Genomic DNA, 24,964 nt, shown 5'->3' on the forward strand with positions numbered 1-24,964 from the left:
TGCTATTACATCTTTTATAATGGACTCTAGCATTTTCCCCACTACCGATGTCAGGCTTACCGGTCTATAATTCCCCGCTTTTTCTCTACCACCTTTTTTGAATAGTGGGGTAACATTAGCTACCCTCCAATCCATGGGCACTGTTCCAGAGTCTATCGAGTTCTGGAAGATGACCAGCAATGCATCTACTATTTCTAGGATGTAGATTATCAGGCCCTGGGGATTTATCGGCCTTCAGTCCCATCAATTTTCCTAACACCATTTCCCCACAAATACTGATTTCTTTCAGTTCCACCCTTTCATCAGACCCTATGTTCCCCGGCATCTCTGGGAGGTTATTTGTGTCCTCCTTTGTGAAGACAGAACCAAAATATGTATTTAGTTGGTCTGTCATTTCTTTGTTCCCCGTTATAAATTCCCCTGATTCTGACTGCAAGGGACCTACGCTTGACTTCACCAATCTTTTTCTCTTCACATATCTATAAAAGCTTTTACAGTCAGTTTTTATGTTCCCTGCAAGCTTACTCTCATATTCTATTTTCCCCTTCTTAATTAATCCCTTTGTCCTCCTTTGTTGAATCCTAAACTGCTCCCAATCCTCAGGATTATTGCTTTTTCTGGCCAATTTATATGTCCTCTCCTTGGATCTTATGCTATCCCTAATTTCCCTTGTTAGCCACGGTTGAGTCACCTTTTTTGTTTTATTTTTATGCCAAACTGGGATGAACAAATTCTGTAGTTCATCCATTCGGTCTTTGAATGTGTGCCATTGCCTATCCACCGTCAACCTTTTGAGTGACATTCCCCAATCAATCCTACCCAACTCGCTCCTCAGACCATCGTAGTTTCCTTTATTTAAATTTAGGACCCTAGTCTCTGAGTCAACTACTTCATTCTCCATCTTAATGAAGAATTCGATAATATTATGATCGCTCCGACCCAAGGGGCCTCGTACAACAAGATTGCTAATTAATCCTTTCTCATTACATAATACCCAGTCTAAGATGGCCTGATCTCTGGTTGGTTCCTCGACATATTGGTCCAGGAAACCATCCCGTAAACACTCCAGGAATTCCTCCTCCACAATATTGTTACTAATTTGGTTAGCCCAATCTATATGTAGATTAAAGTCACCCATGATGACTGTTGTGCCCTTATTGCACGCTTCTTTAATTTCCCTTTTAATGCCATCCCCAACCTCCGCCTTACTGTTTGGAGGTCTATATACCACTCCCACTAACGTTTTCTGCCCCTTAGTATTTCTCAATTCTACCCATACAGATTCCACATCATCAGAGCTAATATCCTTCCTTACAATTGTGTTAATCCCTTCTTTAACCAGTAATGCTACCCCACCTCCCTTTCCTTTTTGCCTATCTTTCCTGAATATCGAATACCCCTGGATGTTGAGTTCCCAGCCTTGGCCATCCTTGAGCCACGTTTCCGTAATCCCAACCAAATCATATTCGTTTACCTCTATTTGCATAGCCAATTCAGCCACCTTATTACGAATGCTCCTCGCATTAAGACACAAAGCGTTCAGGCTTGTTTTTTTAACGTTCTTAGACCTATTAGAATTATTATTTACTGTGGCCACATTTGATTTAAACCGTTGATTTCTCTGATTGCCACTTTTGTTTTTCTCCTTCCTATCTTTTGCTTTTATCCTTGTTTCCCTTTCCTCTGTCTCCCTGCTCAGGTTCCCAACCCCCTGCCATTTTAGTTTAAACCCTCCCCCAGAGCACTAGCAAACACTCCCCCTAGGACATCGGTTCCAGCCCTGCACAGGTGCAAACCATCCGGTTTGAACTGGTCCCACCTCCCCCAGAACCGGTTCCAATGTCCCAGGAACTTGAATCCCTCCCTGTTGCACCATTCCTCTAGCCACGTATTCATCTGAAATATCCTTCTATTTCTACTCTGACTAGCACGTGGCACTCCCACTCTCCTGCTCACTCCCGTACCCTTTAATGTCCCACCCAATTTAATCCCACTCTCCTGTTCACTCCACGCACCCTTTAATGTCCCACCCAATTTAATCTCACTCTCCTGTTCACTCCCCATATCCACCAATATTCCAGTTTTTAAGCAGTTTTAGAAGTATTTTGGACCCTGATATCCAACAGTGTCCATCTTTATAAGCATAATTCTTGTGCTTATATTAAATCTGCACCCTCTCCTTCTGGACTCACTGACCAGTGGAAACAATCTCTTACTGCTGATACTATCATATCCTAGAGACTAATAGAAAAAAAACATAGAAAAATAGGAGCAGGAATAGGCCATTTGGCCCTTCGAGCCTGCTCTGCCATTCAATATGATCATGGCTGATCCTCTATCTCAGTACCATATTCTCGCTCTCTCACCATACCCCTTGATGCCTTTTGTGTCTAGAATTCTATCTATCTCCTTCTTAAATATATTCAATGACTTGGCCTCCACAGCCTTCTGTGGTAGAGAATTCCACAGGTTCATCACCCTCTGAGTGAAGAAATTATCCTCATCTCAGTCCTAAACGTCCTACCCCATACCCTGAGACTGTGACCCCTCGTTCTAGTCTTCCCAGCCAGGGGAAACATCCTCCCTGCATCCAGTCTGTCTAGCCCTGTCAGAATTTTATACGTTTCAATGAGATCCCCTCTCATTCTTCTAAACTCTAGTGAATACAGGCCTAGTCTACCCAATCTCTCCTTATACGACAGTCCTGCCATCTCAGGAATCAGTGTGGTGAACCTTTGCTGCACTCCCTCTATGGCAAGTATATCCTTTCTTAGGTAAGGAGACCAAAACTGCACACAGTACTCCAGGTGTGGTCTCACCAAGACCCTGTACAACTGGAATAAGACATCCTTGCTCATGTACTCAAATCCTCTTGCAATGAAGACCAACATACCATTTGCCTTCCTAACTGCTTGCTGCACCTGCATGTTTGCTTTCAGTGACTGGTGTACCAGGACATTCCCAATCTATCACCATTTAAATAATACTCTACCTTTCTGTTTTTCCTACCGAAGTGGATAACTTCATATTTATCCACGTTATACTGCATCTGCCATGTATTTGCCCATTCACTCAATTTGTCTAAATCGCCTTGAAGCCTCTTTGCATCCTCCTCACAACTCACAATCACACCTAGTTTTGTGTCATCAGCAAACTTGGAAATATTACATTTGGTTCCCTCATCCAAATCATCCAAAGCACTGATCCCTGCGGTACCCCACTAGTCACCGCCTGCCACCCTGAAAAAGACCCATTTATCCCTACTCTCTGTTTCCTGTCTGTTAACCAATTTTCAATCCATGCCAGTATATTACCCCCAATCCCATGTGCTTTAATTTTGCAAACTAACCTCTTATGTGGGACTTTATAAATGGCCTTCTGAAAATCCAAATACACCACCTCCACTGGTTCTCCCTTATCTAGTCTACCAGTTACATCCTCAAAAAACTCCAGTAGGTTTGTCAAACACGATTTCCCTTTCATAAATCCATGTTGACTTTGTCTAATCCTGTTGATATTGTCACATCCTTTATAATAGACTCTAGCATTTTCCCTACTACTGATGTTGGGCTAACCGGTCTGTAGTTCCTGGTTTTTTCTCTCCCTCCTTTTTTAAATAGTGGAGTTACATTTGCCACCCTCCAATCTGCAGGAACTGTTCCATAATCTATAGAATTTTGGAAGATGACAACCAATGCATCCACTATTTCCATGGCTACCTCTTTTAGTACTCTGGGATGCAGATTATCAGGCCCTGGGGATTGATCAGCTTTCAGTCCCATTAATTTCTCCAGCACTATTTTTTTTACTAATACTAATTTCCTTTAATTCCTCCTTCTCATTAGACGCTTGGTTCCCTCACATTTCTGGGAAGTTATTTGTGTCCTCTTCCGTGACGATAGAACCAAAGTATTTGTCTAATTGCTCTGTCATTTCTTTGTTCCCTATTATAATTTCTCCCATTTCTGACTGTAAGGGACCTACATTTGTCTTCACTAATATTTTTCTTTTTACATACTTGTAGAAGCTTTTACAGTCCACTTTTACGTTCCTTGCAAGTTTACTCTCACACTCTATTTTTCCCCTCTTAATCAACCTCTTGGTCCTTTTTTGCTGAACTCTAAACTGCTCCCAATCCTCAGGCTTGCTACTTTTTCTGGCAGCTTTATATGACTCCTCTTTGGATCTAATACTATCCTTAATTTCTTTTGTTAGCCATGGTTAGGCCGCTTTTCCTTTTGTGTTTTTGCGCCAGAAAGGAATGTGTAACTGTTGCAATTAATGCTTTCGTTCCTTAAATGTTAGCCATTGCCTATCCACCGTCATGCCTTTTAATGAAGCTCCCCAATCTATCATAGCCAACTCACTCCTCATACCATTGTAGTTTCCTTTGTTTAGATTTAGGACCCTAGTTTCGGATTGGACTTCTTCACTTTCCATCTTAATGAAGAATTTTATCATGTTATGGTCACTCTTCCCTGAAGAACCCCGCACAGCAAGATTATTAATTAACCCCTTCTCACTGCACTATACCCAATCTAGGATAGCCTGTTTCCTATCTAGGATAGCCTGTTCCCTTCTCAGAGTCTGGTGAGAATGTAGAACTCGCTACCACAAGGGGCATTTAAGGGGAAGCTAGATAAATACATGAGGGAGAAAGGATTAGAAAGATATACTGATACAATTAGGTGAAGAAGGGTGGGAGGAGGCTCGTGTGGAGCATTAACGCCGGCCTGGACCAGTTGGGCCAAATAGCCTGTTTCTGTGCCATAGACTCGATGTAACTTGGTGTAATCGTTGATCCCCAAGCAGTGGAGGTGCAGAAATGGGAAGAGATGCAGGACGAAGGGCCCTGAGCTCAGTGCACTGTGCTGCTGGTGGCCTCCGCTCGCTGTCCCTGGACCCATTCACTCACAGCCAGGTCCTGCTTGTTACGCTGTCTGGTCTCTCGCAGCTCCTCCATGTCCTGCTGCAGAGTCTGGGCCTTGTCGGCCATTTGCTGCTGCAGCTGCCTCTTCTCCTGCCAGGTTTGCTGGATGAGATCCCGCTGTTCAGACTTCAGCCTCATCAGTTCCCTCAGCTTCCCCTCCTCCTGCTGCAACAGCCTAACAAAAAAACAAAGCAACAATTGAAGAATTCAAAGCCAGCTTCACCGGGCAATGTGGTCGAACCAGTTCGACTGTGTTCAGATCTACAAGAAAGAATGGTGCAAAGAAAGAAAGAGAGAAAAAAAAGAGACTTGCATTTATATAGCACCTTTCACATCCTCAGGACGTCCCAAAGTGCTTTACAGCCAATGAAGTACTTTTGAACTGGAGTCATTGTTGTAATGTAGGAAACGCAGCAGCCAATTTGCGCACAGCAAGCTCCCACAAACAGCAATGTGATAAATGACCAGATAGTCTGTTTTTAGGTGTTGGTTGAGGGATAAATATTGGCCAAGACACCGGTGAGAACTTGCCTGCTCAAGGTAAGCTTACACCCAATCTAGGACTCAACAGGAGTCCGACTCGACCTCGCCCCATTCCCACCGGGCCGGTAAGGTTCAAAACAGGCAATAATTTTGCTGTCTCTGCCCTCAGTTTGACTTCTGCTATTGTCAAACTTGCCTCATTACCTCCTCTGATCTCAAGCGGAACTCCCACACCTCCTCCATTGCTAAAGCTGCCTCAGGAAGAGATTCTTGTGCCAAATACTTCCTAATATATTTGCTCTGTGTAACTCTGCCTGCTCTCAAACCTGGGATGGCTCTCCCCCCAACCCCCCCACCCCCATCGCCTCACTCTCAGACAGGAGACACCAAAACCCTGGTCAGTCATCTCTCTCACTTATGTATTCCAACCTTCTAGTCTTCCTTTTAAACTGTAATTACACCACCCTAAATATTCCTTCCCCCTCTCCCTCATCACCACACTTATTCTTTCTTCCTCCAGACTGCTGACCTCCTCCCCTCCACCCCATTCCTGAAATCTTCAGGCTTGTTAAATCCAAGCTTGGTGTCACCTCTTGGCACTGCGCTATGGGCCTTTGCCCTTCTAGGCCTCTCAATAAAATGATCTTTGCCCCCATCGAGAGCCACGTGAAGTCCCAGAGTCGGAAGCAGTTCCAGGATAAAGGAAGTCTGGAATGTGCTTACCTTCCCCCCCGCCCTACACTTCTAGAGTAGACGGATTAAAAGAGAAATGGAGTCCAGCTCCCGCTCAGAGCAGAGGTAGAATCATGAGCCAGTCTGTCACAGGTGAGGCTCCCACTGGATCGCAGTCATTGCCAGAACCAGTGGTTAAAACAGGGATTCGGCAGGAAATGGAGCCGCTCCATTTTAACTGCTCCCCCTGGTGATCAGGCAGAGTTACAATCCCCCCCAGCTCTAGCTCTCATCACTACACCTTGTCTGTGCCGATCGCACAGTCTGCTCATCAGCGCGGGCCTGAATCTCGGCCTCCAGGGCCTGTTCCAGTCCTCGCTGCATCTCCTCCAGCTCCTGAATCCGATGGCGCTGGGCTCCGGCCTCCAGCTCCTTCTGCTCCATCTCCAGCTGCATGTGGAGTTTGTCCTTTGAAGAGACGAGACAGAGAGAGAGGATAACACACCGAAGAGTGCGGCAAACACCTTCACCCACTGAAGATTACCGGCAATGAATAACGTTCCTCCCGCTCCCACTTTACTCTCCCTCCAGGAGCTACCATGCTGGGGCACCAGGTCCCCCTCATCATCTTGCCCATGTGGTCATCTGTGAGCCACAGTAGTGCCAGAGAACTGTTCCACCATGGGAGGGGAGGCGTGCAGGACTCCACCACTGAGCCCCACCCTGCTCCTACTCCAGTGGGAGACACTGCAGAGCTGTCTGGAGTGGGACCCCAGCTGATTTCCCCCTTTCCTAGTTCAGAGATGAGGGGCCAATGATAGCACTCAAACTGCTGCCCTGACTGAGGCCAACTACCGCAGTAGAGACTGGGAACTGAATCTGGGCCCTCTGTGACTCAAGGACACAGCACTCACTGCACAGACCACATGAGGCAGGAACTTGGACTCACCCTGAGGAGGTTATCATGGGAGCTGTTAAATCTGTGAGTTATCTAGTTAATTAAGGCACAGACTAATTAATAACAATCAAAAACAGGTCTTTACTGGTTGGAGGTAGGGACTATTCTGAATACAAGATTACTGCACAGTGCTTATATACCGGTGTGTTCACCCCCGGTATTACGTCTACAGCAGCCTGAGAAAGTAGTACATCTCTTAAGGTGGAACAGGCTTAAGCTCTCTTAAGGTGGAACAGGTTACATACACAACACTCCTCCCTTCTTAGCTTTATAGTCATCCCCCCCATTTAACATAACGTAATAACATATATACATATATAACTTCATGTTTAACGTAACATATCACAGATTCAGTCTCTGCGGAAAACAGTTCACAGATTCAATCTCTGTGGTGTAGTCGGTTCACGTTATTCATTCAATAGTCCTTTCATGGATTTAACAGCTTGAACTTCCGAACTGATTTGGCTCCGTTCAGAGGGACCACGTGTGTGATCTGGTAGAGGTGATAATGGTTCAGATGGGTCATCTTCTGTTTTTACTTTTCCTTTTCTGCTTCTTGGAGACTCTCTGGGCTCCATTGTCAGCTGCCACAGCTGCCAGCTGCATGCGCAGTTTCTCCTTCTCCTCCTCCTTTTTTTGTAGTAGAGCCACCTTCTCCCGATGTTCCATAGACTTTCGGTGCTCCTCCATGATTTCTGTATGGTGGGAGTCGAAGTTACAAGTTGGGCAGGACAGGACATAGTAATATTCGGAGTTGTCCGACAGGTCAGCGAGAGGGTCGTCTATTTCCTCCATACCCAGCTGGACATTAGCCAGCTCTTGTTCCAAATCCAGACATCTTTCCTGAAGAGACTTCTTCATGTGTACCTCTGCCTCCAGCTTTTTCTGGGCTTTCAGCAAGTCGTTTACTAGTGACCTCATTTGTGATTTTAATACTTCAACTTCCTTTGGAGATTGATTGATCGGACTATGCAATCCCTCTACCGGAGCAGCTGTTTCAGCGGTCTGTTGTTCTACATTGACGTGAGTCAGCGTACTTTTGGCATCCAATGGCTGCTCTGTTGCAGTCGTTTCAGTCTGTGTCGTCACATCAGCCATCTCAATGACTTTTGAGAGCTCCGAACCCTTTTCCTTTGAAGATCGCAGCTCGTGTTCAAGTTTTTCCCATTTCAGAGTCTTGTCCCTCAGCATATGAAGGAGTTGGCTGACCGTTAACTCTTCTGACACCAGATTATGGCACGCACCTTCAGAACCTGAATCAGCTTTGATTCGTTCGGCCTCCTCGCGCAGATGGTTGGTGTGCTCCTGCTCCATTTTCTCCATCAGTTGCTTCTGTTGCCTTTCCAGATTCTCCCACTCTGTAACAAAGAACTTTTTTATTTCATTCATCTCTTGCTCAAAACGGCAAATCATTTGTTCTAATTGCTGTTGTAGTTTGAAATGGAGTTGAGTTCGAGCCCAGTGTCCCTCAAAAATGTGCATATCAGTAGACTTGACAGACTCAGAATTCTCTGTTAAACTATGTTGTTGTTGCTCAGTGGAATTCTGTGCTGAAACTTTGTCTTTTGCACATGGGTTGGTCTTACCATCATCAGTTCTAGAGTCTGGGCTGATTATCTGCACCGAGTTCTCACTCTTTATGGCTTTTAGCGAATGCCAGTCCATATTTATGTTTCTAAACCACTCCCGGCCTAGTAGTGGTGGACCTCCCTCCGGTAGCACATATAAGTCCATTATTTGACTTCCTTCGCCCTTGTTGGCCACTGCAACCTTTATTGTCCCGATGGGGTACACTCTCTGCCCCGTGTAGGTTGTCAATATAATCTCCGTATCCTGTAGGGGAATATGTTGGAATAACCTTCTGTAATCTTTCTTATTCATGACCGACAATGCCGATCCAGTGCCCAATTCAATTTTTACTTGGACTCCTTCTATCTGAAGAGTAACCCAAATTGTCTGGAGGTCTGCACCCTTACCAACGTTGAGTACCCTTAAGCTAGCCAGTTCAATACTGCTTAAGCCAGCCAGTTCATTACTGCTAGCGTCTGAATCGGACTCCTGTTCGGCCACCTTGTGTACTTTTGCGTATTTTCCTTGCGGTGACTTCTTGTTGCTGGTCTTCTTCCCTGGCCTGCATACTCTAGCTATATGTCCAAGCCTACCACAAGTTCTACATTCTTGGTTTTTAAACCAACACTGGTTCTGATCATGCGTTGTCTTTCCACAACGATAACATTTGCCAGAACTCACACCCAATTTGTGTGCACTGAGCTCCGGTGACCGTAGCTGCATTACTGCCGTGCCTCTCGCTGCGGCTTCGTGTGCTGCTGCCATAGTGACCGCCTTCTCAAGCGTCAGCTCATTCTCCTCGAGCAGTCGCTTTTGTGTATCCTGTTTAAATAAACCACACACAAATTTGTCTCGTAGTGCATCTGTCAGTCCCGTTCCAAACTGGCAATATTTCGCTAATTTACGCAATTCCAGCAAATATTCAGCATTGCTTTCATGCTGTAGCTGCCTTCTGTCGTAAAATTTAAATCGTTCCGCTAGCATCAGCGGCGTGGGGTTTAGATGATCTTTCAGGACAGTAACAATCTCATCGAACGTCTTATCCGCCAGTTCATCTGGTGATAACAGGTGTTTCAATTGCCCGTATGTCTTCGCACCCATTAAATTTAATAATGTTAGTGCTTTATCAGCCTCACGAATTTTATTGGCCTTCCAATAATTTTTAACTCGTTCAACATATATGGCCCAATCTTCGATGTCACTATCAAAGTTGCTAATATTCCCGTGTTTAGGCATTGTAGTACTTTATCAGATTTGCAATTTCTCAGATTTTTTTTTTTTTTACTGCTATCCAAGATGGCGGCTTCCCGCTCTTGCCGTCGTCCTCCGCCCACAAAATGGCGGTTTTCCCACGCTTGGCGGTCTTCACCCGTCCCCCGACGCCGTCTCCCTTCAGCCCCCGAGTGCGGCCCTTATCTTCGCCGCGATCGCCCGAGTGCGGCCCTTATCAGCGGATGCGATCGCTGGATCGCGAAGTGGCTCCCGACCGAAGCGGCTCTCGGCCCTTATCTGGAGATGCGATCGCTCTCGCGGCTCTCGGCCCTTATCAGGAGATGCGATCGCTCTGTTGAAACGCCTCCCGCTCGAAGCGGCTCTCGCGCCCTATTCCTCCGGCTCCCCCAGCCCCGTTCGTGCGGCCAACGCGGTCGACTGCCTGTCGCGTCGCTGCCCGGCTCAGACAACGGCTTACCCACCACCAAGCTGGAGAAGAAGCTGACGGTCGCCGATGGAGGCTCCGAGGTCAGGATGTCTTCCAGTGGGGTGGAGAGGGTGGAAACCTCTCTGCAACGTCCTGGCTGTGGACGAAGCTGCCGTGGAGTGACTGCCGCAGGGTCCGAATCAGACTCGTCGCCAGTGTTAAATCTGTGAGTTATCTAGTTAATTAAGACACAGACTAATTAATAACAATCAAAAACAGGTCTTTACTGGTTGGAGGTAGGGACTATTCTGAATACAAGATTACTGCACAGTGCTTATATACCGGTGTGTTCACCCCCGGTATTACGTCTACAGCAGCCCGAGAAAGTAGTACATCTCTTAAGGTGGAACAGGCTTAAGCTCTCTTAAGGTGGAACAGGTTACATGCACAACAGGAGCTTTATTATTTCCTGCCTCCCTCGCTCCCTCCCTCCCTCTTTGGACTTCAAATGAACTACACAGGACTTCTGCCGCTGCCAGAGTTGGCTAGGCCGTATATACATTTCTACACTGGAAATCAGATTCATTTCCCAGTTCCTTCAGGGCTAGGGTTACCAACTCTGATTGGATGATATCCTGGCGGTTTCATCACGTGACCTCCCGCTCACCCAGTCAAACAGCCATTCTTCCCCCATCTCCAATGTTTTTATAAGTAATAACCTAAAGTTTTCACAGCTATGAGAGAAAGACACGATTGTTTTTTATTGCCCCTCTGATCTTTCTCTCGGGATGCTTGCAATGGGCAGAATCGCCTCTTCTGGGCTGCACTTTCATCTCCAGTGAAAGTGAGAAGGAGATTAGGCCGAGCTTTGTCTGGCTCCCCAGCTGAATGACATGGCACCGTTTCCAGCACAGGAGGCCATTTGGCCCATCGTGCCTGTGCTAGCTCCCTCTGTGATCCCATGCCACTGAGAAGGACATTTTCTAAATCCATAAATTGGTCTGTACGGGTATCCCTTCCCCCGTTCAGATTGTAGCCTTTATTGTTCTGAAATATTCCATTCCTCTCACTGTTCTATGGTCTAACTGGTAGAGCCTTCAGCCTCATATCCTCCCAGGGTAAGCACAATTATCCTTATTGAGGTGAGGTATGTGTTGCTGGGGTGTGCACCCAGTATCAAACGCTGAGGGCAGGTACAGCACGGGTTAGATACAGAGTAAAGCTCCCTCTACACTGTCCCCAACAAACAGTCCCAGGGCAGGTACAGCACTGGTAAGATACAGAGTAAAGCACCCTCTACACTGTCCCATCAAACACTCCCAGGGCAGGTACAGCACGGGTTAGATACAGAGTAAAGCTCCCTCTACACTGTCCCATCAAACACTCCCAGGGCAGGTACAGCACGGGTTAGATACAGAGTAAAGCTCCCTCTACACTGTCCCATCAAACACTCCCAGGGCAGGTACAGCACGGGTTAGATACAGAGTAAAGCTCCCTCTACACTGTCCCATCAAACACTCCCACGGCAGGTACAGCACGGGTTAGATACAGAGTAAAGCTCCCTCTACACTGTCCCCATCAAACACTCCCAGGGCAGGTACAGCACTGGTAAGATACAGAGTAAAGCTCCCTCTACACTGTCCCATCAAACACTCCCACGGCAGGTACAGCATGGGTTAGATTCAGAGTAAAGCTCCCTCTACACTGTCCCAATCAAACACTCCCATGGCAGGTACAGCACGGGTTAGATACAGAGTAAAGCTCCCTCTACACTGTCCCATCAAACACTCCCAGGGCAGGTACAGCACGGGTTAGATTCAGAGTAAAGCTTAGATTCAGAGTAAAGCTCCCTCTTCACTGTCCCCATCAAACACTCCCATGGCAGGTACAGCACGGGTTAGATACAGAGTAAAGCTCCCTCTACACTGTCCCCATCAAACACTCCCAGGGCAGGTACAGCACTGGTAAGATACAGAGTAAAGCTCCCTCTACACTGTCCCATCAAACACTCCCACAGCAGGTACAGCACGGGTTAGATACAGAGTAAAGCTCCCTCTACACTTGTAGTGTATGTATCCGTCTACCTTTAAGAAAACCATTGTATGTAACCGTTCACCTTTAAGAGAACTATTTTAGGTGTGGCACTACTTTGTTGGCTTCTGTATACTGTAATACCGACGGTGACCACACCGGTATATAAGTGCTGTGTCAGGATTTATTTGGCAGATTCGCCCTGACCTTCGAATAGTAAAGTTCTGTTTTAAGTTACTCTTGGAGTCTGTGTATTAATTAACTAAACAACTCACAGACTTTACAGTGGCGACGAGTCCAATTGTACCCTGCGGCAACAATACTTCCGAAGCAGTTAACGAGCGTCGAGAAGAGGCAACCGCCCTCGTCATTCTGCTGGGAGAAAACTCGAGTCTGCAGAGCTGGAAAGAAGGAAGAATTCAGAGACAAAGACTTCCATCAGCAACAGGCACTGACTGTCCCTTCTGCCACGGTGAGGAGTGAGCCGATCAGCACAAGAAGCAAGCCGGCCACGGTGACTGTGAGTAAGGGAAAAGTAAAAAGAATAACCGGAGGATAAGGGCGGTGCACCCGACCACGGTCGAGGGGGAAAGGAGCCGGACAGAAGTCGGGCCCAGAGGCGCTGAGACTGGGGCAGCGTGGAGCAAGGAAGCCGCGGTACAGACAGGCTGGGGACGCAACGGCGTCGTGAGACAGCTAGACTGCGACCGGCGAAAAAGGCCGGGCAGCGACCGAAGCCACGAAGCGCTGCGACCGGGAGCGTAGGCGCGGGAAGATATAAAAACTCAGCCGCAGCCGGGGAGGGAAGCACCGGACTGCGAGAGGGCTGGGAGGCGCGATTGGGAGCCGAGCGAGCGGGAGAGGCAGAGCCAACCAAGGGAGACTGAGCGAGAGCCAGTCCAGCGGCTGAAACTGTTCGCCGTCAACGGGGTGTACCCAGCGCCGGTAGAGCCGAGCGAGCGGGAGAGAGACAGAGCCCGAGCAAGGGGAACTGAGCGAGAGCCAGCCCAGCGGCTGAAACTGTTCGCCGTCAACGGGGTGTACCCAGCGCCGTTTGCCCTGCCGAGAAAAGGGAAAGCACTGAAGCCGACGCGCAGGCTGTGAACCTGAAAGCCAGCGGCCGTCGCCCGTGGGGAAAGTGTACCCCTCCCGCCAGGGGAAGAAACGCGGGAAGCCGCCATTAGGCGGAGAAGAAGACAGAAGCGGGGAACCGCCATTGAAGTGGGCGGGGAGAGAAGATAAGCGCGGGAAACCGCCATTTTCACGGGAACCGCCATCTTGAAAAAAAAAAAGAAAATTTAAAGAAATAATCCGTGGTGTTATCAGGAAGAGAGGAAGATGCCTAAGCGTGGTAACATCAACAATTTTAATTCCGAGGTAGAAGACTGGGCCACGTATGTGGAACGCATTGAGATCTATGGTGAGGCCAATAAAATAGAAGAAGATGACAAAGCTATAACCTTGCTAAACTCGATGGGCGCGAAGACATACGGGCTTTTGAAGCATCTACTAGCACCAGCTAAACCGGCGGATCAGACTTTCGATGATATTGTGACTGTTCTGAAGGATCACTTGAACCCCACACCGTTGATGTTGGCGGAACGATTCAAATTCTATGCGAGAACGCAAAGGAAAGACGAAAGCAACGCAGAATACTTGGTCGAACTGCGTAGACTAGCGAAACACTGCCAGTTTGGAGGGAATCTGACAGAGGCATTGCGAGACAAGTTCGTGTGCGGGTTGTCAAAGGAAGGAACGCAAAAGCGACTACTCGAAGAGAATGACCTTACACTTGACAGGGCTGTCCTTATTGCAGCATCGCACGAAGCCGCAGCGAAGGGAACTGCGGAAATGCAGCTAAAGGCAGCGGCACTCAGTGTGGATCAAATTACCTCGAGTACAACAAAATGCTATCGTTGTGGGAAGACAACACACGACCAGAACCAATGCTGGTTTAAGAACCAGGAATGTAGGAAATGTGGCAAACTGGGTCACATAGCTAAGGTATGCCGGTCAGGGAAGAAGACCAACAACCAAAGGAAGCCATCACAGGAAAAGTACAACAAGGTACACAAGGTGGCTGAGAAGAGTTCAGACGAACAGAATTCGGACTCAGACCCAAACGGCCAGGAGCTGGGCAGTCTGAGAATTCACAATGTGAGTAAGGAAGCTGACCTACAAACTATCTGGGTCATGCTAAAAATAGCTGGAGTCCAAGTGAAAATGGAGTTGGACACTGGATCAGCTCTATCAGTCATAAATCGAAGGGATTACCACCGGCTATTCTCACATATACCCTTAAGAGATACCAAGTTCGTATTGCAGACATACACGGGGCATAAAGTATACCCCATGGGGAAGATAAGAGTCAAGGTGAGAGATGGGGGTAAAGAACACCCAAGAATGAACTTATACGTACTACCTGAGGGAGGACCACCACTTCTGGGACGGGAGTGGATCAAGAAAATAGACATGGAATGGCACTATCTAAAAGCCATAACGAGTGAGGACTCGGTGCAGACAATCAGCTCAGATTCTGAAACGGATGACGATAAGACCAACCCAAATATGAAAGACAAGGCTAAAATGGACTTGCCGACTAAGGTTGGAAGAACGAAGGCATGCATAAAGGCTTATGCTCCAGAGAAGAACAAAGTTTCGGAACAGAACTCCACCGAACAACGACAACATAGTTTGACAGAGAATTCTGAGTCTGTTCAGTTTACGGACATATCCATGACTGACGAACACCGAGCTCGGACTCAACTTTATTTCAAATTACGACAGCAAGTAGAACAAGTGAGTTACCGTCTCGAACAAGAGATGAAAACAATGAAAAAGTTCTATGACACCGAATGGGAGAATCTGGAAAGACAACAGAAGCAGCTAGCTCAAGCAGAGAGCGACCATAGAGCCATTGTGACCAATTACCGATCACATCTCCCTTATGCTGTTCAGGAGTTAGAATATTTGCAGGAAGGAGCAAATGAAGAGGAATCTTCAGGAAGCCAGGATTTTATTCCCATTCTTCTCTACGACTCCTTACAAGCAGAGTTTGAGAAGTTGAAGGAACAGTATGAACAGGCCCAGGCTACAATCCTGGAGGGGATTAACTCGGCAACCTCCGAAAAGCTAGTTTCAGTAGAAGCACATGAGCAACTAAAGGTTGAACATGAGCAAGAAGTCCAAAGGCTGCAGGAAATTCTTGATGAGCTCAAGGCCAAGACAGACTCATCGGTAGAAGTTCCATCCATAGATGAGAAATTAGAGGTGAAAGACATGGCAGAACATGAAAGACAAGATGTCCAAGAACTCATAAAAATATTGAAGGAAACCCAAGACAAATATGAGGCGGCAATGACCGAGGTTCAACAACTTGAAGAACAGATTCAACTGGGAATCCTTTCAGTGGAAGAAAAGGAAACTGTAAGAAACACAGAGACTGTAAGAATGGCCCCTGAACATGAGCTAGAGAGCATCAAGGCGCAACTTCTCCGCGCGCTGAAAGCCAAAGTACAAGAGGAAAAGAAGGTGAAAGCATTGGAGGAAAAGGTGGATGAAATGGAGAAGACTCTGATCCACAGTGTTCCCGTGGAAGAGTTAATGGTCAGCCAACTCCTTCATATGCTGAAGGACAAGACCCAACAATGGGAACAATCTGAACACGAGCTTCAATCTTCAAAGGGAAGGAGTTCGGAGCTCTCAAAAGTTATGGAAATAGCTGAGGTTGCAACACAGATTTTACTGGGATGCCAAAAGTACGCTGAATCACGTCTATGTGAACAACAGAATGTTGAAACAGCTGCTCCAGTAGAAGGATTGAATAGCCCGATCAATCAATCCCCGATGGAAGGGGAAGTATTGAAATCACAAATGAGGTCATTAGTGAAGGATTTGCAGGAAACCCAGGAAGAGCGGGATGAATATGAATGCATGAAGAATTCTCTTCAGGAAAGATGTCTAGGGAGGGAACAACAGTCGGCTAACGTCCAGTTGGGTAAGGAAGAAGTAGCAGGCCCTCTCGCTAGACTAGTTCAGGACGACACCAAATATTACCATGACCTGTTGAGTGACACGGAATATTACGAGGACTTGGTCTGCCCAGCTTGTGATGAAAACTCCCAAAGTGCAGAAATCAGGATGAAGCACTTAAAGTCTAAGGAACATAGGGTGGCGCTACAGCTGGCAGCTGATAAGGGAGCCCCGAGAGTCTCCAAGAAGCAGAAAAGAAAAAGACGAAGCAGAAGGTGATAACCATCTAAATCATTATCACTTCTACCAGATCATGTACGTGGGCCCTACGAAGGGAGCCAAATCAGTTGGCAAGTAGGAAAAATTACCAAGGCAGTCCAGCTGTTTGTAAAAGTCAGCACTGCTGGTTCAGCAGGACGGAAGTTCAAGCTGTTAAGTCAAGGGAAAGACTATTGGATGAGTCACGCTAGCAATGTGAACCGGCTACACCACAGAGATGTTGTTCGGACCGAGTCAAGACCAGAGACTGAATCTGTGAACTGTTCCCGCAGAGACTGAATCTGTAAACTGTTTCCCGCATAGATTATACCTGTGAATTGTTTTACATGAAGTTGAATATATGTTATGTTTAATGGGGGACTAAGTATGTTGTAAGCTAAAAAGGGAGGATTGTAGTGTATGTATCCGTCTACCTTTAAGAAAACCATTGTATGTAACCGTTCACCTTTAAGAGAACTATTTTAGGTGTGGCACTACTTTGTTGGCTTCTGTATACTGTAATACCGACGGTGACCACAACGGTATATAAGTGCTGTGTCAGGATTTATTTGGCAGATTCGCCCTGACCTTCGAATAGTAAAGTCCTGTTTTAAGTTACTCTGGTAGTCTGTGTATTAATTAACTAAACAACTCACAGACTTTACAACACTGTCCCCATCAAACACTCCCACGGCAGGCACAGCACGGGTTAGATACACAGTAAAGCTCCCTCTACACTGTCCCATCAAACACTCCCAAAGCAGGTACAGCACAGGTTAGATTCAGAGTAAAGCTCCCTCTACACTGTCCCCATCAAACACTCCCACGGCAGGTACAACACGGGTTAGATTCAGAGTAAAGCTCCCTCTACACTGTCCCATCAAACACTCCCAGGGCAGGTACAGCACGGGTTAGATACAGAGTAAAGCTCCCTCTACATTGACCCATCGAACACGCCCAGGGCAGACACACCACGGGTTAGATACAGAGTAAAGCTCCCTCTACACTGTCCCCAACAAACATTCCCACGGCAGGTACAGCACTGGTAAGATACAGAGTAAAGCTCCCTCTACACTGTCCCATCAAACACTCCCAGGGCAGGTACAGCACGGGTTAGATACAGAGTAAAGCTCACTCTACACTGTCCCATCAAACACTCCCACAGCAGGTACAGCACGGGTTAGATACAGAGTAAAGCTCCCTCTACACTGTCCCCATCAAACACTCCCAGGGCAGGTACAGCACTGGTAAGATACAGAGTAAAGCTCCCTCTACACTGTCCCATCAAACACTCCCACGGCAGGTACAGCATGGGTTAGATTCAGAGTAAAGCTCCCTCTACACTGTCCCATCAAACACTCCCACGGCAGGTACAGCACGGGTTAGATACAGAGTAAAGCTCCCTCTACATTGACCCATCGAACACGCCCAGGGCAGATACAGCACGGGTTAGATACAGAGTAAAGCTACCTCTACACTGTCCCATCAAACACTCCCAGGGCAGGTACAGCACGGGTTAGATTCAGAGTAAAGCTCCCTCTAGACTGTCCCATCAAACACTCCCACGGCAGGTACAGCACGGGTTAGATACAGAGTAAAGCTCCCTCTACACTGTCCCATTGAACACTCCCAGGGCAGGTACAGCACGTGTTAGATAGAGTAAAACTCCCTCTACACTGTCCCATCGAACACGCCCAGGGCAGATACAGCACGGGTTAGATACAGAGTAAAGCTACCTCTACACTGTCCCATCAAACACTCCCAGGGCAGGTACAGCATGGGTTAGATACAGAGTAAATCTCCCTCTACACTGTCCCATCGAACACTCCCAGGGCAGGTACAGCATGGGTTAGATACAGAGTAAAGCTCCCTCTACACTGTCCCATCAAACACTCCCAGGGCAGGTACAGCACGGGTTGGATACAGAGTAAAGCTCCCGCTACACTGTCCCATCAAACACTCCCAGGGCAGGTACAGCATGGGTTAGAGACAGAGTAAAGCTCCCTCTACAGTACCCCATCAAACACTCCCAGGGCAGGTACAGCACGGGTTAGATACAGAGTAAAGCTCCCTCTACACTGCCCCATCAAACACTCCCAGGGCAGGTGCAGCACGGGTTAGATACAGAGTAAAGCTCTCTCTACACTGGCCCATCGAACACTCCCAGGGCAGGTGCAGCACGGGTTAGATACAGAGTAAAGCTCTCTCTACACTGGCCCATCGAACACTCCCAGGGCAGGTACAGCACGGGTTAGATACAGAGTAAAGCTCCCTCTACACTGTCCCATCAAACACTCCCAGGGCAGGTGCAGCACGGGTTAGATACAGAGTAAAGCTCTCTCTACACTGGCCCATCGAACACTCCCAGGGCAGGTGCAGCACGGGTTAGATACAGAGTAAAGCTCTCTCTACACTGGCCCATCGAACACTCCCAGGGCAGGTACAGCACGGGTTAGATACAGAGTAAAGCTCCCTCTACACTGTCCCATCAAACACTCCCAGGGCAGGTGCAGCACGGGTTAGATACAGAGTAAAGCTCCCTCTACACTGTCCCATCAAACACTCCCAGGGCAGGTACAGCACGGGTTTGATTCCGAGTACTCTGCAACTGCACCAAGTTCTGACACCAGCCGACCTGTGGCCTCTCTGAGTGAGACTGCCGACTCGGCACAGCCTTTTGCTGTAGGCCATTGCCCACTGGGCACTGCATTGAGACTGCCTGAAGCTCATTTGGACTTTTTGTGTTCAACTCGAGCTCCAGGCCTCGCTGCCCAGGCCCAGGCCTCGCTGTCCAGGCCCAGACCTCTTGTAGTTCTTACCATCTGGGCCTCCTGTAGCTGCCTCTGTAGCGCCTGCTGCAGCTCCTCCTGCTGCTTCATCCGTTGGAACTCCTTGCTGTGCCATAGGGCTTGGGCTTCTTCCTGTGCCTAGGAGGCCAAACAAAGTGTTTGCGATGCTAAGGAACCAAGACTGCAGAGAGCCCGAGCGCTGTTTGGGCTGACTTGAGCTGCAGTGGGTCCAGTAACCGTGGCGATTTGAAGGGAGATGAGACCAGTGTGTCCCACAATTGTGATGCCTCCCATGGTGGAATGTCCTCCCTGGACGGTGCAGGAACCGCACGATCAGCCCACGTAGGCCCGAAGGTGCCAGGCCCCATTCCTGATCCGTGCTGGGTTCGCTGATCTCAGCCAGGGAGGGGGAGGGCTACAACTGGCCTCAGTACCCTTGGGGTGGTAGGAAAAGCATACATTCAGCCAGCGTGGCTTCACCTGACTGCTCTCCACTGACACTGGTTGGGAAGTGTGGGGGGGCCTGGGAGGGCGTCAGGACAAGACTGGGCCCAGCTGTGAGGCCTCCAATGCCCAAACATCTTGGTGACACTTACGCCCAGAAATTGATCCACGTCCCTAATTTGGGCGCGAGCCCTGCGGCAGCAATGACCGCTACCTCCAAACCGATGCACGAGAGGACCACGCAAAACCTGTCCTGGGTGCGTCTCCGGGACACGATCGCCATGCTGGAGGCACTGGTCATACAGCAAGTGGCGGTCGCCAAGAGAATGAGTGTCGGTGCACGGTGAGTCCGGGATGGGACGGGAGGAGTTCAGTAGGGGGTGGGAGGAGATCAGGAGGAGGTAGGCAGAGATCAGGAGGGGAGCAAGAGGGGATCAGGAGGAGATCAGGAGGAGAGCGGAGGAGATCAGGAGGGGGCGAGAGGAGATCAGGAGGGGGCGAGAGGAGATCAGGAGGGGGCGCGAGGAGATCAGGAGGGGGCGCGAGGAGATCAGGAGGGGGTGCGAGGAGATCAGGAGGGGGCGCGAGGAGATCAGGAGGGGGCGCGAGGAGATCAGGAGGGGGGAGGAGATCAGGAGAGGGGAGGAGATCAGGAGGAGAGGGGAGGAGATCAGGAGGGGGCGCGAGGAGATCAGGAGGGGGCGCGTGGAGATCAGGAGGGGGCGCGAGGAGATCAGGAGGGGGCGCGAGGAGATCAGGAGGGGCGCGGAGGAGATCAGGAGGGGGCGCGAGGAGATCAGGAGGGAGCGCGAGGAGATCAGGAGGGGAGCGGAGGAGATCAGGAGGGAGCGCGAGGAGATCAGGAGGGGAGCGGAGGAGATCAGGAGGGGGTGGAAGGCGATCAGGAGGGGGCGGAAGGCAATCAGGAGGGGGCGGGAGGCGATCAGGAGGGGGTAGGCAGAGATCAGGAGGGGAGCAAGAGGGGATCAGGAGGAGATCAGGAGGAGAGCGGAGGAGATCAGGAGGGGGCGAGAGGAGATCAGGAGGGGGTGCGAGGAGATCAGGAGGGGGCGCGAGGAGATCAGGAGGGGGCGGGAGGAGATCAGGAGGGGGCGCGAGGAGATCAGGAGGGGGCGCGAGGAGATCAGGAGGGGGCGCGAGGAGATCAGGAGGGGGGAGGAGATCAGGAGAGGGGAGGAGATCAGGAGGAGAGGGGAGGAGATCAGGAGGGGGCGCGAGGAGATCAGGAGGGGGCGCGAGGAGATCAGGAGGGGGCGCGAGGAGATCAGGAGGGGGCGCGAGGAGATCAGGAGGGGGCGCGAGGAGATCAGGAGGGAGCGCGAGGAGATCAGGAGGGGAGCGGAGGAGATCAGGAGGGAGCGCGAGGAGATCAGGAGGGGAGCGGAGGAGATCAGGAGGGGGTGGGAGGCGATCAGGAGGGGGCGGAAGGCAATCAGGAGGGGGCGGGAGGCGATCAGGAGGGGGCGGGAGGCGATCAGGAGGGGGCGGGAGGCGATCAGGAGGGGAGCGGAGATCAGGAGGAGAAGGGAAGAGATCAGGAGTGAGCGGGAGGAGATCAGGAGGGGGCAGGAAGCGATCGGGGGGGCGGAAGGCGATCAGGAGGGGGGCGGGAGGCAATCAGGAGGGGGGCGGGAGGCGATCAGGAGGGGGGCGGGAGGCGATCAGGAGGGGGCGGGAGGAGCACTCCTGGTCCTCCTGGTTCCACCTTCAGCTACGTAGTATTTTGTTGCTGGCCTCCAGCCAACCCTCTAAGGAGCTGGTTTGGCCTCTTCATGCTCGAGAACATTGACCACAGCCCAGGCTGCATGGGCTATGGTCACACACTCACAAATACAAACATTCACACTCGCATACACTCACACTGACATTTGTACACTGTCAGGGTCAGGCACTGTCCAATATGGGAAATGGACCCGAGACCAGAGTTAAACCCTGGATTCTCACCGGCAAGGGGCCTGGTTTCAGGGCTCCAGGGCTCCCTAACCAGTTCAGCGTGCTGGGCTCTCCCCCTGTGGAATGGGTGCTCGCACCTCACCCACCATTTGGACCCTTGGGTGCTCACATTTACCTCGAGAAACGTGCGATCCAATTTGCTAAGCCCTCATGCTCAGGCTCACACCTGGAGAATGGTGAGCTGGGAGTTCAGGCCATCATTGGGGGCGGGTAGCGGGACAATGAGGGAAGCCCATGAGACTGACGGACCTGTCTGAGTTGCTCCAGCTCCCACAGCTGCCTCTCCTTCTCCTGTTGCAGCTCCTCCAGTCGTTCTTCCTCCACTCTCTTCTCCAGCCCCCTCCGTGCGGCCTGTTGCCTCTGTTCTCGGCGTCTCAGCTTCTGCCCCTTGTGCAGAGAGTTCTTGTTCTCTGTCTGAAGCCAAATGGCAGTCGTGATGCCTGCACAGAAAACAACACAAAGACTTCAGGACAATTCAACACTCGTGGCTTAATGTCGAACAACAGGCACGAAAGATAAATCATTGGCCAGCGTTCCTGCTCCTGATCGGCTTCCTGTGTGTGAGTGTCGGATCAGGGCATGGTACATTCACCGATCCCGTGCTCCCAGAGGGGAGCAGTGCTCCATGGGAGTGTGGGCCAGAGTCAGCGTGACACGTTAGCCCTGATTCTACCACCCACCCTCCTACTGACTGACAACACGGCATCGCTGAATTTCCTTTGATTGGCGCCCCGGCACTGGACCCAGCAGCCACTCCCTTCACCACCGGCATACCGTGTCTGCAGTGTGCACCATCTACAAGATACACTGCAGCAACTCGCCAAGGCTTCTTCAACAGCACCTCCCAAACCCATGACCTCTTCCACCTAGCAGGACAAGAATGGTAATGTTGTGGTAGCAATCACACTCAATCAGACACACACACTCGCACACATAATCAAACACACACACTAACACTCATAATCAGACACACTCACACACACACTCGCACACATAATCAAACACACTCACACACACACTCTCACACATAATCAAACACACACACTAACACTCATAATCAGACACACTCACACACACACTCGCACACATAATCAGACACACTCACACACACACTCGCACACATAATCAAACACACACACTCCCACACACTCTCACACACACGCTGACGTACACTCACAATCGCATTAACACACACTGACACACACTCAAACCAGCACACACACTCACACTTGCACACATAATCAGACACACACACACATGCACTGACACACACTCACATTCGCACTAACACACACTCACACACTGACACACACTCACATTCGCACTAACACACACTCACACACTGACACACACTCACATTTGCACTAACACACACTCACATTCGCACTAACACACTGACACACACTCACATTCGCACTAACACACACACACACTGACACACACTCACATTCGCACTAACACACACACACACTGACACACACTCACATTCGCACTAACACACACACACACTGACACACACTCACATTCGCACTAACACACACACACTGACACACACATTCACACTAACACACACTCACACACTGACACACATTCACATTTGCACTAACACAGACTCACATTCGCACGAACACACACTCACACACTGACACACACTCACATTCGCACTAACACACACTCACACACACTCACATTCGCACTAACACACACTCACACACACTCACATTCGCACTAACACACACTCACACACACTCACATTCGCACTAACACACACTCACACACTGACACACACTCACATTCGCACTAACACACACTCACACTGACACACACTCACATTCGCACTAACACACACTCACACACTAACACACACTCACACACTGACACACACTCACATTCGCACTAACACACACTCACACACTGACACACACTCACATTCGCACTAACGCACACTCACACTGACACACACTCACATTCGCACTAACACACACTCACACACACTCACATTCGCACTAACACACACTCACACACTGACACACACTCACATTCGCACTAACACACACTCACATTCGCACTAACACACACTCACAGTCGCACTAACACACACTCACACACACTCACACTCAAAGAAACACTTGATTCACACACAGCTGGTTGACAGTCACAGTTTGATTTTCTGGTTGCCAGAGCTTTCTGATGTTTGGGGGCAGTCTGTTTAACTCAATGATGGGGGAGAATAGAAACAGATTATTGGCCTGTAGCAGGCTGAGCTCCCGGCCTACCTCTGGTTAGAAACAAAATGGCGGCTCGCCCTTCTGTAGCTACCATTGCGCTGCTGAGGATGGGGTGGAGCAGCGCCTCAGGGGTCCCAAGCAAGGGGCATCAATGGCACCACAGTGGAGGTTTGGGTTGCCATTAGGGGTGGGGGTCGGGGTGGTGGCGGGGGGAGCTCTGCAGAGAAAGCCCACCAAACTTGTTGGAACCGGGACAACAAGGCAATCAATAACTACAACAACTTGCATTTATATAGCACCTTTAACGTAGTTAAACATCCCAAGGTGCTTCACAGGAGCGTTCTCAGACAAACTTTTCACACGGAGCCACATAATGGGATTCTAGGGCAGGTGACCAAAGCTTGGTCAAAGAGGTAGGTTTTAAGGAGCATCTTAAAGGCGGATAGAGAGGCGGAGAGGTTTAGGGAGGGAATTCCAAAGCTTAGGACCCAGGCAGCTGAAGGCACGGTTGCCAATGGTGGAGCGATTAAAACCGGGGATGCTCAAGAGGCCAGAATTAGAGGAGCGCAGAGATCTCGGTGGGTTGTAGGGCTGGTGGAGGTTACAGAGATAGGGAGAGGCGAGGCCATGGAGGGATTTGAACACAAGGATGAGAATTTTAAAATCAGGACAGATGTCCCTCTGGTGTGTCCGGGCGTGACGCTCAGCACGGGCAGAGTGTGGAGGGGAGGCTTGGTCGCGGAGAAAGCACGCGCCCATTACACCCAAGCTTTAAGGGAGTAAGGCTGCCCCGTAGTGTCCCGGGAGCCTCAGCACAGCCCTACAGCCGGGGGTTCTGGACAGGAGGGTAAACAGCACAGTGCTCGGTGACCTGGGCTCCTCTCTGGGAGGCTGGTGAGGACAGCTGGGGCTGACCTGCTGAACCTCTCGCCGAGGGAACAGAACGAAAGACAAATCACTCCAATTTCAGCAAGGAGGCGGCGAAGAGTTCCAAAAAGGCGAGAGACGTGGCTGGGT

The 24,964-nt window shown here is 49.6% G+C and overlaps 1 protein-coding gene across 3 annotated transcripts in view; it reads right to left on the reverse strand.

Annotated features, from left to right (window-relative positions):
* The window catches only part of LOC147105969 (differentially expressed in FDCP 6 homolog), a 185,146-nt gene that overhangs the window by 14,115 nt on the left and 146,067 nt on the right, over positions 1 to 24,964 (reverse strand). For 2 of the 3 annotated variants that reach the window (XM_086008580.1, XM_086008578.1), the window contains 4 exons: positions 21,969 to 22,159; positions 19,332 to 19,439; positions 6,387 to 6,553; positions 4,916 to 5,105 (listed from right to left, as the gene is read on the reverse strand). In XM_086008580.1, coding sequence (XP_085864706.1) covers positions 4,916 to 5,105; positions 6,387 to 6,553; positions 19,332 to 19,439; positions 21,969 to 22,159 — 656 coding nt within the window. The remainder of the gene's footprint in view (positions 1 to 4,915; positions 5,106 to 6,386; positions 6,554 to 19,331; positions 19,440 to 21,968; positions 22,160 to 24,964) is intronic. The other variant, XM_086008579.1, reaches the window with a different exon arrangement.

The sequence above is a fragment of the Somniosus microcephalus genome, chromosome 16, assembly GCF_052327205.1.
Source record: "Somniosus microcephalus isolate GS21.2 chromosome 16, FLI_Smic_1.0, whole genome shotgun sequence".
NCBI lineage: Eukaryota > Metazoa > Chordata > Chondrichthyes > Squaliformes > Somniosidae > Somniosus > Somniosus microcephalus.